The sequence below is a fragment of the Carassius carassius genome, chromosome 43, assembly GCF_963082965.1.
Source record: "Carassius carassius chromosome 43, fCarCar2.1, whole genome shotgun sequence".
Classification (NCBI taxonomy): Eukaryota; Metazoa; Chordata; class Actinopteri; order Cypriniformes; family Cyprinidae; genus Carassius; species Carassius carassius.
Window position 1 is genome coordinate 16030926 of NC_081797.1, and position 13941 is coordinate 16044866.

The 13941-nt window shown below is 37.7% G+C and overlaps 1 protein-coding gene and 1 long non-coding RNA gene across 3 annotated transcripts; one reads left to right on the top strand and one right to left on the bottom strand.

Moving 5' to 3' along the window:
- The first annotated feature begins 404 nt into the window (after positions 1-404).
- On the top strand, positions 405-6455 carry lactb (lactamase, beta). 2 transcript variants are annotated; one of them, XM_059536093.1, is made up of 6 exons: positions 405-863; positions 2549-2618; positions 2811-3001; positions 4421-4742; positions 4979-5144; positions 5628-6455. In XM_059536093.1, exons 1-6 carry the CDS (start codon positions 516-518, stop codon positions 6145-6147), a joined length of 1617 nt encoding a protein of 538 aa, XP_059392076.1. In that variant the 5' UTR covers positions 405-515; the 3' UTR covers positions 6148-6455. The 2 variants fall into 2 exon arrangements, with proteins under 2 accessions (XP_059392076.1, XP_059392077.1); XM_059536094.1 differs by having other exon boundaries at positions 2552-2618.
- Positions 1563-2886, bottom strand: LOC132124929 (uncharacterized). The gene is made up of 4 exons (XR_009426816.1): positions 2747-2886; positions 2527-2669; positions 2256-2445; positions 1563-1684 (listed from the first exon to the last, which is right to left on the bottom strand). It is a non-coding gene; the product is annotated as an uncharacterized LOC132124929 (long non-coding RNA).
- Positions 6456-13941: the final 7486 nt, after the last annotated feature.

Sequence of the window (13941 nt, forward strand, 5' to 3'; positions counted from 1 at the left end):
ATGTTGAGTACTTATTTTACCTTCACTTTCCGTTCAGACTCGTCAAAATACTGTATGTAAAGTGGAATACGATAACCTATTTTTAAAGAAAATTATATAGAGTTATATACATTATACATTCGTTTGATTGTTAACTCCAGTTTCTTTCACTATCCAGACGAAAAATAATAATATCTCAAACAGGCAGTCACGTTAAATTTTCTATTTGGCTTGGGGAAAAAGTTCAAACGATTAAACATTTGTGTTTATATTATTACTTTTGTAAATATGATCAATATTATCATTTATAAATAAATATTGTTAATATTATAACATATTTATATAATGAAATAAAAAACTACAAAGACGATATTTTAATATTTCAACGTTGTGGATTTTTATTCTGTAAAGTTGCCCGGCTGTCAGCTAGTCGCTGTTTATGTGGAGTTCAAACGGGAACTCTTTGCTGTACTCTTGCCATCAACTATTTTATCCGTTTCCCCCCATATATTATTATTATAAGTGGTAAAATAGTCATGTCTCGGTTACTATGTTTGTCACGGAGTCTCACGTGCACACAGTGTAAATACAGTGTTCAGAAATCCGAGCCCTTTGTGGGTTTGTTGACATCAAGAGGGAGGTTCAGAGATGAGCTGATGAAGAGACTGATTTCATCGAGCAGAAGAGCCGTCCTCACACCCTACAACAGCCGACACCCGCTCTTCTGGCTGCTCGGTATCGGGACGGGGTTTGTTCTGGCTCTAGGGCTCAAATATCGTGATTCTGCGTCTGAACGCTGTGAATGTGACGCACAGAAGACACTCAAAGTCTCCAGATACAGCGGCGCTATAGACACCAGCAGAGGCCTGCTGCAGCGGATCAAGGTACAGCTGTCAGCACCACACTTACTCTAATACTCATACTTTATCGCTTTTATGAAATCTATTCATTTTTAGCATCGTTTGTCGAGCTTAAGAGATAACATTGTCGACATGTCCTGCTGTACTTAGATGTACATATTTGGCAAACAAGTCTATTAATATTGATTTAATTTCAACATTTTAATAATAATAATGAAATATTCGTATCTAATATACAAAATAAAGTACTCAGTTTTAATATTTACATTATTTTTTACATTTAAAAATATTGCAATAAAAATTGAATTTCATGTGTATATATATATATATAAAAAATGATATTTTTATTGCAATATTTTAATAATGTAAATAATAATGTAAATGTGTGTATGTATGTGTATATAATATATATATATATGTGTGTGTGTGTGTGTGTGTGTGTGTGTGTGTGTGTGTGTGTATATATACATATATACATATAAAATAAGCGAACAAGGGAATTTTAACAGTATTTTTATTATATTTTTCATCTGGAGAAAGCCTTATTTCAATTTGCCTGGAATAAAAGAATTATATAAAAACAATATTATTAGCCCTCTTAAGACATTATCTATTTGTCTACAGAACAAACCACTGTTGTTCATTGACTTGACTAGCTAACCTAACTTGCCTTATTAACCTAATTAATCCTCTAAGCCTTTAAATTACACTGTAAGCTGAAGATTGGTATCTTTCAAAACAACTGGTAAAATTATATGTACTGTCATCATGCCAAAGACAATAAAAAATAGTTTAGACTTGAGAAGAAGAATTGTTAATGTTCACACAGAAGGACAAGCATATACCTTATTTTCCAGACTATAAGTCGACTTATTTATCAAAATTAATTTGACATGAACCGAGAGAAATGAATCAAGCTAAAACATTACCGTCTCCAGCCGCGAGAGTGCGCTCTATGCTGATCAGTGCTCCTGTAGTCTACAGTGAGCAGCATAGAGCGCACTCTCGCGGCTGTAGACGATAATGTTTTCTCTTGGTTCATGGTTCTAAATAAATGCGACTTATAGTCCAGTGCAACTTATGGCGCTTTTCCACTACACCGTACCAACTCGCCTCGACTCGGCTCTGTTTGGTTTTCCACTGTGTAAAAGTTGTACCTGTACCGGCTTCCAGGTACTTTTTTTCGTACCACCTCCGGTGAGGTTTCAAGCGAGCTGAGGCGATACTATAATGTGACGTGAAAACACAGCAGAAAAAAGATTACGTCACGGCAGTTTCCTGCAGCGTCGCTATGACAACCAGGTACTATTGTGGAGGTACTATCTGCAATGGAAAACGGAGCGAAAAGCGAGCCGAGTCGAGTCGAGCTGGTACTGGTAATGGAAAAGCGCCATTATATTCCTAAAAATACAGTACACGTTTATGTGAAGAGGTGTCAAGAAGAGCCTTGAGAAGCAATATCAAGAAGTTTGAAGAGACCCAATCTAAAGAAGTAAAGAAAACTATTGAGAGAAGTTTCTAAAGACCCAAGAACAACGTGCCAAGACACCAGTGAATGATTGATCTTTCAGTGAAGACGGACACTAGAGGCCTGAACAGGAATGGACTGTGAGACTAAAAAAACTTCTTCTGAAGAAGAGACACCGCCAAACTAGAATTGTATAAAATGTATAAAAATTATGCATACTTGAAACGTGCATATTGTTCAGCAGGATGAAGTTGGAGCTCCTGGGATGGTTATCGGCGTCTCAGTGGATGGCAGTCATGTTTGGTGTGAAGGTAGGAAGTCTCTCACCACACACACTATTCTCTTGGGTAGTCTGCACTACTCTAGGATTTACAAATACATCCATGTTTAAAATGACACCTTTATGTTGAGGCCATATCCAGGGGGACCAGTTGTTTACCTCGAGGCCTGTGTTAGTACAGTAGTTCAGAGAGTCACCTCTGGCTGTGTCTGTCGTCTCTCAGGGGTTGGTTATGCAGATCTGGAGAACAGAGTGCCTTGTGGTCCAGACACCGTGATGAGAATCGCCAGCATCAGTAAACCTCTGACCGCAGCCGCCGTCGCCAGACTCTGGGAGGACGGCAAGATAGATCTAGATGCTCCTGTCCAAAGATACGTGCCAGAGTTCCCACAGAAGCAGTTTGACGGAGAGGATGTGAGTGCATCCATTTAAAAATGTGTTTTTCATTTCATCAGTAACTCATCTAATTAATGTGAATTATGCTCAACTTATTTTTATAGAAATGTATTAACTAGATGAAAGGAGAAGTTTGAAGCCTGGTCTGAAAGTTATAAAGTTTGAAAAAAAAAGTGAAGCTTGAAGATTATACTCAGCATCATTTAGCATTTTGCTAGCATGTTTTAACACATTGCTAACACGATTTAACACATTGCTAACGTGTTTTAGCATGTTGATAATTTTATTCAAGACATTGTTAGCATTTAACATGTTGTTGCATGATTTAACATATTGCTAACATAATTTAACATGTTGTTAACATGATTTAACACATTGCTAACATGTTTTAACACATTGCTAACACGATTTAACACATTGCTAACATGTTTTAGCATTTTGATAACGTGATTTAAAACATTGTTAGCATTTAACATGTTGCATGATTTAGCACATTGTTAACTTAATTAAACATGTTGCTAACACGACTTAACACATTGCAAATATGTTTTAGCATGTTGCTAACATGACTTAACACATTGCTAACATGTTTTAGCATGTTGCTAGCATGATTTAACACATTGCTAACATGTTTTAACATGTTGCTAGCATGATTTAACACATTGGTAGCATGTTTTAGCGTGTTGATAGCATGATTTAAGACATTGTTAGCATTTAACATGTTGTTGCATAGTTTAGCATTTTGCTAACATGAATTAGCCTAGTGGGCAGTGCGTCCCGAGATCGAATCCCGGCTTGAGGACCTTTGCTGATCCCTCCCATGTTGTTACCATTATTTAACACATTGCTAACATGATTTAACATGTTGCTAGCATGATTTAAGACATGGCTAGCATTTAACATGTTTATTAAATACTTTATTAAGCATGTGTATTAAAAGCATTAAAATGTTATTGCTTGTTGCATGATTTAGCACATTTCTAGCATGATTTAACATGTTTTAGCATGTTGCTAACCTGAATTAACACATTGATAGCATGTTTAACACGCTGTTTGCATGATTAAGCACATTACTAGTATATTGTTAACATTATCACATTTTAACATGTTGCTGCTAGCATGTTTTAAAATGCTGCTAGAATGTTTTCCCATGTTCTTAGCATGTTGCTAGCATGAATTAGCATGTTGATAGAATGTTTCTAGCATGATTTAGCACATTGGTAGCATGTTACCATCATGATTAGCATATTGCTTGTTGTCCTAGAATAACTAACTGTTAGGTTTTGTCAGCGATAGACAGCTTACATACTCTATATGTGTTATTGTACAAAAGTTTTGACACCATCGATGAAAGTCTATGGCAATTTTTGAATTATTTCCAACCCAACATAATTAATTCGGTTTGGCTTCGCATTCTTCCCTCTGTCCTTAAACCAGGTCACAATAACACCCCGGATGGTCCTGTCCCACTTGAGTGGCATCCGTCACTATGAGAAAGATGTCAAGAAAGTTCGAGAGGACAAAGAGAAAGCCAGGCGCCTTCTGAAGCCCCCGGAGAAGAAAGAGGAGAAGAGCTCAGACGAAAAAAAAGAGAAGCTGGAGAAAGCGGAGGACAGCAGCGCTAAAAGCAAAGAGGCTAAAGGAGGCCAAAAGAGGAAAAAAGAGTTCGAGCAGGAGGAGTATTACCTCAAAGACAACTTTGAGAACGTCACCCAGGCTCTGGACTTATTCAAAGACGATCCTCTGGTTTTTAGACCTGGTATGCTTTCACTGGCACACAACAAAGCGCTGTTATAATGTGTTGGGAGGTTAGGTTTATTTTTAGAGCATGTTGCCTTGATATCTTGATATTTGGCTTACCATCATTTACTTGTTCTCACATGGGTCCACACCTGACTTGTCGTGGAACTCAAAATAAGGAGTAAATAAATTTATCAAGTAATAAATTTCTCTGCAGTAATTTGTTCTGAACTCTGCGTTATGTGACCGCTGTAGGTTCTACGTTCCTGTATTCGACACATGCTTACACCCTGCTGAGTGCTGTGGTGGAGAGAGCCGCAGGTCAGCGCTTCCTCGACCACATGATGAAGATGTTTCGAGAGCTGGGCATGCTGAACACCGTACCGGACGAAAACGACCCCATCATATACAACCGCTCCAGGTAAAGGAGACATTAAACATTAAACATGCTATTGAAACTACTGAATCTTTGCGTTACGGGCATCCCGAGTTCGAATCCGGCTCGAGGACCTTTCCCAGTCTTTTCCCTCTCTCTTTTTTTCACTTCGCTTCCTGTCTGCTCCACACATGTGGACCATTGCTGTTATTGTTAACTAAAACTGTTTAAAAAAAAAAAAGTTCAAAAGTTTTTGGTTTTTAGAATAAAGCTGAAATATTAATATTAGATAAATAATGTAGCTTAAATAAATTAATGAGAAAATTAGAAATGTTGCCTTACTGAAATATGTTGAAGCTGATTGATTAAATTACTAAAACCAAAACTAAAATAAAAAAAGAAAGCCAGAAATATAAAAACAACTTGTAAACAATCACAAAAGCACATTTTTACTAAAATAAAAAAAATTCTATCATAAACACACTTATTTATCATTTACTTGTTTAACATCTTCCCCGTTTCCTGCAGGTTCTACCACTTCAATAAAAAGGGTCGTGTTGTGAACTGCCCCTATGTGGACAATTCGTACAAATGGGCTGGAGGTGGATTTCTGTCCACTGTGGGCGACCTTCTGGTGTTCGGTAACGCTCTGCTCTACAGCTATCAGATGGCCGAACTGAAGAACACAGACGGGCTGCTTCCTGGCTTCCTCAAACCCCACACGGCCAAAGCCATATGGGCACCGGTGGACAAAACGGAGGCGTCGTGGGATAAAGACGGACTGTACGCCCAGGGCTGGCTGGTGGTGGAGAAACAGCAGAAATACGGTCAGTGCCGCAGCCGCAGACATTATGTCTCGCACACAGGGAGCGCTGTGGGGGCCAGCAGTGTCCTGCTGGTGTTACCCAGCGAGAGCGGACACTCTCCTCCACAGGGGGTGGTGGTGACCATCATCACAAACATGCAGTCAGTGGGCCTCAATACCACCGCGCTGAAGATCGCTCAGGAATTCGACAAGGCCAGGGATGAAGAACGTGTATCCTCTTGATTCATAAACACACTGCTGTGATCTTTTGTACCCATTTTAAGAGATTTGTGGTAAACGTCAGGACACTTTCTTTGTTCATGTCCTCAGTTTTAATTCAACATTTGTGCCAAGTGCTCATTTTGATAGCATTTATACATATAGGAACTGTCTAATATGTTGAATAAATAAAAATGTATTATGGAAACCTCTGCGAAGGACTCTTAATCTGATCTTTTCATTTTCACTCAGTCTGGTGTTGTATCACATTTATTAAAGTATAATTGAGAAGCAGTGACAGCAGTTCCCCAAATCTGTTTTAAACGATATACTGTAATTTTTTCATAACCTCATATTAATTTAAAGTCTTCATGTAATATTTGTGCTTTTTAAAATGTATTTCACACCACTGGAATACTTAAGTGAATTGAATAAAGTCAAAACATGAAAAATAACAATTAAAAATGGTATTTGTTCTCCTAAAGGAATTATGTAATATAAATTATTTCACAGACACACACACATACTGTAGATACATGCAGTACACAAATGTCATGCATAGTAATAACCACAAGATGGCAGTCATAATACTTTATTAAATAACTTTATTAGTAGGAAAATCAGAGCATTTCATTTAAATTCATTCAATCTCTGTATTACTAATTTACAAGTAGTCTAATTTATAGTCAAAATTATTTTCATGAGGCAAACAGATGGTGTTCATAAAAATAAGGATGATTTGTTTTATTAAATATGACATTAAATTCAAATTAATTAAATTTTTGTATTATTTTATCATTATCATTTCACATAATATTTTATTTTATATTATAATATAAATATATTTTATAATTTTACTTCCTCATTATTAGTTAGCTTAGTTGAATAATAATTCATATGAAAAGTGTATGATCAACTGAACATTTAAAGTCGTTTAAAGCTTTTGCTGTTGTTATGATTTATGCTCTTTTTTGTTGTTATTTTTGTTTTTTATATAAATATTTCTTATTTTTGATGTAAAATAAAATAAAACAAGTATTTTTGTTGTTATTATTACTGTTTTTTTGTTGTTGTTTATTTTCGTTACTATTATTATTTTTATTCCTGTAGTATTTCCATTTTTGTTGTCATATTTTTATCATTGTTTTTGTTTTACTTTTTTCCTGTCTTTGTATTTTTCTTAGTTATTTTGTATTTTGTTAATTTTCTTGCTCTTTTTGCTATTGTTTTTTTTCTTTGCTATTGGTTTGTATTTTTGTTGTTGTTATTTCTGTTATTATTTTTTTCATTTGATATATATATATATTTTGTTTGTTTGTTATTTTTGTAGTTGTTATTTTTGTTTTTATTATCATGTTTGTTGTTACTATTTTTGTTGTTATTTCTGATATCTCATATTATTGCTGCCTATTTTTATAATTATTGTTTTTTATTGTATTTTTGTTATCATTTTTGTTGTCATTATCATGTTATTGTTATTTGTTATTATTTTTGTTATTTCATATATTATTACTTCCTATTTTTGCTATTGTTTTTATTCTATTTTTGTTGTATTTTGTTACTATTATTTTTTTATTTGTTATTTTTGTTATTATATTTTTGTTATCATCATGTTTATTTTTTTTAATTATATTTTGTTGCTCCCTATTTTTGCTATTATTGTTTTCATTCTATTTTTGTTGTATTTTGTTACTATAATTTTTTTAATTGTTATTTTTGTTATTATTTTTTGTTATCATCATGTTTGTTATTTTTTTTAAATTATATTTTTTTGCTCCCTATTTTTGCTATTATTGTTTTTATTCTATTTTTGTTGTGTTTTTTATTAGTATTTTTTGTAGGCTAGTTGTTATTCTAATTATTATTTTTGTAGTTATCATGTTAGTTGTTGTTATTTTTGTTTATTTTATTTTTTATTATTTTGGGGTTTTGCTCCATTTTGTTAAAACAAATGTTAATCAAATTCTCACCCTCCCTCACAATATCATTCTGGTGGACACACATTTCTTTAACCCTTAAACAGGCAATGTGCACCACAACATACATACATACAGTACTGTACTATGTAGACTTTTGAGGCATGAATAATAGTTTTTTTTTTTTTTTTTACCCAATATGGTTATCATTATCATACTCATAATCATGATCATTCTCTAAAAAGCCCATAATTACACCTGTGACAGTTTCACACTTTGTTTTTACAGTTAATCAAGTGCATATGAACACTATTAGGCTATACTATAAAAAGCATAGAATAGAGCATAAGCACACGAATCTACTAACCTTATTCATCTTTCCCCACATCCAACTCATCAAAACCAGAATTAGGGGCTTATGTCGGACTCGTGTCAGCAACCGGCCAGAAGCTGAACTGGACCCCATCCGACACCCACCGAGCGTTGAGTCATTATTGATCTTCACTGTCAGTGAGAGATATAAAGCACCATTCCACTATGGTAAGAGTGCTTCACCTGGTCAAAGGCGCTGAGGGAAGTGAGGGCACCAAACCACCTGATGTTTCGGGTCATTACCATAGATATGGTGTAGAGAAACACCACACACCCCACCCAGCACCGTCCAAGACAGCCATCTCACAAAGCTGAACACAGAGACCCTTTTCCCCCTTTCAACTTCTTGGTCTTCTGTTGGTCTTCACTGCTGCATGTTGGTCTTCACAGTTGTTTGATGGTCTTCACTGCTGCATGTTGGTCTTCACAGTTGTTTGATGGTCTTCACTGCTGCATGTTGGTCTTCACAGTTGTTTGATGGTCTTCACTGCTGCATGTTGGTCTTCACAGTTGTTCGATGGTCTTCACAGTTGTTTGATGGTCTTCACTGCTGCATGCTGGTCTTCACTACTGCATGTTGGTTTCCCAGTTGTTTGTTGGTGTTCACAGATGTTTGATGGTCTTCACTGCTACATGTTGGTCTTCACAGTTGTCTGTTGGTGTTCACAGATGTTTGATGGTCTTCACTGCTGCATGTTGGTTTTCACAGTTGTTTGTTGGTGTTCACAGATGTTTGATGGTCTTCACTGCTGCATGTTGGTTTTCACAGTTGTTTGTTGGTGTTCACAGATGTTTGTTGGCCTTCACTACTGCATGTTGGTCTTCACAGTTGTTTGTTGGTGTTCACAGATGTTTGATGGTCTTCACTGCTGCATGTTGGTCTTCACAGTTGTTTGTTGGTGTTCACAGTTGTTTGTTGGTCTTCACTACTGCATGTTGGTCTTCACAGTTGTTTGTTGGTGTTCACAGATGTTTGTTGGTCTTCACTACTGCATGTTGGTCTTCACAGTTGTTTGTTGGTGTTCACAGATGTTTGATGGTCTTCACTGCTGCATGTTGGTCTTCACAGTTGTTTGTTGGTGTTCACAGTTGTTTGATGGTCTTCACTGCTACATGTTGGTCTTCACAGTTGTTTGTTGGTGTTCACAGTTGTTTGATGGTCTTCACTGCTACATGTTGGTCTTCACAGTTGTTTGTTGGTGTTCACAGTTGTTTGATGGTCTTCACTGCTGCATGTTGGTCTTCACAGTTGTTTGTTGGTGTTCACAGTTGTTTGATGGTCTTCACTGCTGCATGTTGGTCTTCACAGTTGTTTGTTGGTGTTCACAGTTGTTTGATTGTCTTCACTGCTGCATGTTGGTCTTCACTACTGCATGTTGTTTTTCCCAGTTGTTTGTTGGTGTTCACAGATGTTTGATGGTCTTCACTGCTGCATGTTGGTCTTCACTACTGCATGTTGGTCTTCACAGTTGTTTGTTGGTGTTCACAGATGTTTGATGGTCTTCACTGCTGCATGTTGGTCTTCACGGTTGTTTGTTTGTGTTCACAGTTGTTTGATGGTCTTCACTGCTACATGTTGGTCTTCACAGTTGTTTGTTGGTGTTCACAGTTGTTTGATGGTCTTCACTGCTGCATGCTGGTCTTCACTACTGCATGTTGGTTTCCCAGTTGTTTGTTGGTGTTCACAGATGTTTGATGGTCTTCACTGCTACATGTTGGTCTTCACAGTTGTTTGATGGTGTTCACAGTTGTTTGATGGTCTTCACTGCTGCATGTTGGTCTTCACTACTGCATGTTGGTCTTCACAGTTGTCTGTTGGTGTTCACAGATGTTTGATGGTCTTCACTGCTGCATGTTGGTTTTCACAGTTGTTTGTTGGTGTTCACAGATGTTTGTTGGCCTTCACTACTGCATGTTGGTCTTCACAGTTGTTTGTTGGTGTTCACAGATGTTTGATGGTCTTCACTGCTGCATGTTGGTCTTCACAGTTGTTTGTTGGTGTTCACAGTTGTTTGTTGGTCTTCACTACTGCATGTTGGTCTTCACAGTTGTTTGTTGGTGTTCACAGATGTTTGTTGGTCTTCACTACTGCATGTTGGTCTTCACAGTTGTTTGTTGGTGTTCACAGATGTTTGATGGTCTTCACTGCTGCATGTTGGTCTTCACAGTTGTTTGTTGGTGTTCACAGTTGTTTGATGGTCTTCACTGCTACATGTTGGTCTTCACAGTTGTTTGTTGGTGTTCACAGTTGTTTGATGGTCTTCACTGCTACATGTTGGTCTTCACAGTTGTTTGTTGGTGTTCACAGTTGTTTGATGGTCTTCACTGCTGCATGTTGGTCTTCACAGTTGTTTGTTGGTGTTCACAGTTGTTTGATGGTCTTCACTGCTGCATGTTGGTCTTCACAGTTGTTTGTTGGTGTTCACAGTTGTTTGATGGTCTTCACTGCTGCATGTTGGTCTTCACTACTGCATGTTGTTTTTCCCAGTTGTTTGTTGGTGTTCACAGATGTTTGATGGTCTTCACTGCTGCATGTTGGTCTTCACTACTGCATGTTGGTCTTCACAGTTGTTTGTTGGTGTTCACAGATGTTTGATGGTCTTCACTGCTGCATGTTGGTCTTCACGGTTGTTTGTTTGTGTTCACAGTTGTTTGATGGTCTTCACTGCTACATGTTGGTCTTCACAGTTGTTTGTTGGTGTTCACAGTTGTTTGATGGTTTTCACTGCTGCCTGTTGGTCTTCACAGTTTGTTGGTGTTCATAGTTGTTTGATGGTCTTCCTTAAATACGATCCTGGAGAGCTGGTGGCCTGCAGATTTGAGCTAAAATCCTGATCAAACTCACTTACCTCCTTTGATTTTGCTAGTGATCCTGAAGACCTTGATTAGCTTGTTCATTTGTGTTTGATCTGGGTTGTAGCTTAACTCTTGGGCAAGATTTGAGGAACCACACTGCTGCATGTTGGTCTTCACAGTTGTTTGAAGGTCTTCGCTGCCGTTTGAAGGTCTTCAGCATCTCGTTTCAGAATGGTTGCTTCATCAGTGTGGTGAGTGGATGTGTAAAGCCTGGTTTACACGGCAGGATAATTAGGCCGATTTTAGCCCCGATTCACCCCTTCCGACAATCTTAAGGATGCTCCGATTATCGTAAAATAATCTGATCAGATATTCCTGCCGTGTGTGGTGTTAAGACTGCTCTCCTCTGCTCGGAAGGACGTCGGGACCGCTCCGATCTCAAATCGGGGATATCCAACATGTTGGATTTCTTCTTGTGTGTGGTGTCCCCCGAGGACAAACGATCACGCAGCCTGTGGACTGTGGTGTGTAGCCAATCAGAAAGCGAGGTGATGAAGTGGCGAGGAAGTACCGGGAAACAAAATCAAAACAGCCGGCGGCATGGCGCACCATAAAGTCCGGTGGACAATGAACGTTTATTTCAACGGTAATTAATCTGTGTAGTACGTAACGACATTTCTATGAGATAAAACAACAACTCACCTCCATATCATGATGTAGCAAGTATAGTCCATGCTCGCGTTGTCTCCACTTCTTTGAAACTATGGCCACTGCATCCTCTTCGTCTGCCATGATTGTTTACTCTGAAGTCACGTTTGATCTCGAGGGTTTTTGCGAGATTTCCCGTCTGACCTGGGAATGCTCGGGAGTCAAATCGGTTCGTGTGTGATGTGTTGATTTTGCCGTGTGGCTGCACACCGCACACTGTATGACCAAAACTGTTATACCCGTGATTTTTTTATCGCCGTGTGTGGGGTCTCTCAGGTTTGGAAAATCGGCCGACAATTTTAAAATCGTCCTGTGTGAACCAGGCTTAAGACACAGTGGGGGCATTTTTCTTCAGATCCCCAGTGTGAAGTTAGGAAAAGAAAAGAAAAGACTATAAATCAGAGTGATCAGTGCACCAGCGAGTTTCACCTGCTTACAAACTAGATTCTGTTTCTGCCGTCACAAAGTGGAATTTAGAATGTCCGTGATGTGATGTCATTCTTAGGCTACGTTCACACTGCAGGCTGAAACGACCCAATTCCGATTTTTTTGCCCCTATGCGACCTGTATCTGATCTTTTCATGACAGTCTGAACGACACAGATCCAATCTTTTCAAATGTGACCCAGGCCACTTGGGTATGTGGTCCTGAATCCGATACGTATCCGATTTTTTGAAATGCGACCTCCGTCTGAACGGCCAGGCCACATGTATCCGACCCGTACGTCATTGATACGCTACAAACGTCATAATTCTGCATTGAAGTAGGCTGGAATGAGAAGATAAACTGATGAATTCTGTATTAGTGAAGCCACTCACATCAGTATCCCACCACTCCTGGCTGCGACTCCGCACCCACACGTTTCTCTGTACCGACGTTGCTAACACTGCTCCACAAAATGCCATGGCCAAAAACCTTGCTCTCCTCCTTTTTAATTTTCTTCTTAAAACGAGAAGATTGTAATTGTGCTTTCTCCGTTGGGAAAATAACTTTAATATTGCAAAAAGAGCTCCGCTGTTGACTACACTGTTGTTGACATCCATGTTTAACGTTAGCTACTTCCGCAAACAACGAGTGACGTCGTTGAGCGTTGAGTACTCTTCTGCGCATGCGGGTCACTTCTGGGTCATGTCACGTTCACACAGGAGATCACAAAAGGTCGCATTTAATTGGAAATGTGAACGGCCTTGCAAAAAAATCGAATTTTTAAAAAAAATCGGAATTGAGCATTAAGACCTGCAGTGTGAACGTAGCCAAAGTGTGTGACTGCGCTGCTTGTCTCTCTCGAGATGCTGATTGGCTGTTGAGAGTATTTGATCACCGTCAGCACTCCTCTGCTGCCCTTTGCAGGCCATTGATGATAGTTCAAATAAAACTGATATAAAAATGTCTGTAGATGTTTTAACTGAAATCACCCCGATTTTGATTGGTAGTAAAAGATTCATTCATTCTTTTTTTTTTATTAAGCATTTAAGAGACGGAAACTCATACCATTCTGTTAAATTCTTAAAAAAAAATTTTTATTGAAGTTTATCTAAATATTTAAAACTTTCGACAGTCAGAATTAATAGTGAGAAGAAAACACTGGTAAAACTTGATATTTATACATCTGCTTCATTCATCTGGAATCACATTGCATTGTGGGATACTTTATACATGAAGTGTGCTCTGTTGTATAATACACATTAAGACAGTAGTTCATCTAGGTATTAGACATACAGAAAGCATGCATATTGTAAACAGTACACATACCGCAGAAATAGTAACACGCCAACTGTATATAACGTGAACAAATGTCTGATTTTGAAAAAATTTGAAACATTTTTTATAAATATGGCCCAGTGTATTTTATAAAAGGATTCCAAATGATTAGGCAAATGATGTCCAGTCCGGTGGTCTGTATTAATGATTGAGCATGTTGTTGTTACTTATATTTAATGGTAAAACATTTCAACTAGGTGAAGTTATTCCAGTAATCCAGTAGAAATAAAAAATAAATGAGTATAATCAAAGTTTTAGCCAAAAC

Bases quoted from the DNA above. Each gene is read 5' to 3' on its own strand.
- lactb (XM_059536093.1), top strand. From the start codon at position 516: ATGTCTCGGTTACTATGTTTGTCACGGAGTCTCACGTGCACACAGTGT. The intron at 864-2,548 runs GTACAGCTGTCA...CATATTGTTCAG, and splicing joins GCCTGCTGCAGCGGATCAAG to CAGGATGAAGTTGGAGCTCC. The intron at 3,002-4,420 runs GTGAGTGCATCC...TCCTTAAACCAG, and splicing joins AGCAGTTTGACGGAGAGGAT to GTCACAATAACACCCCGGAT.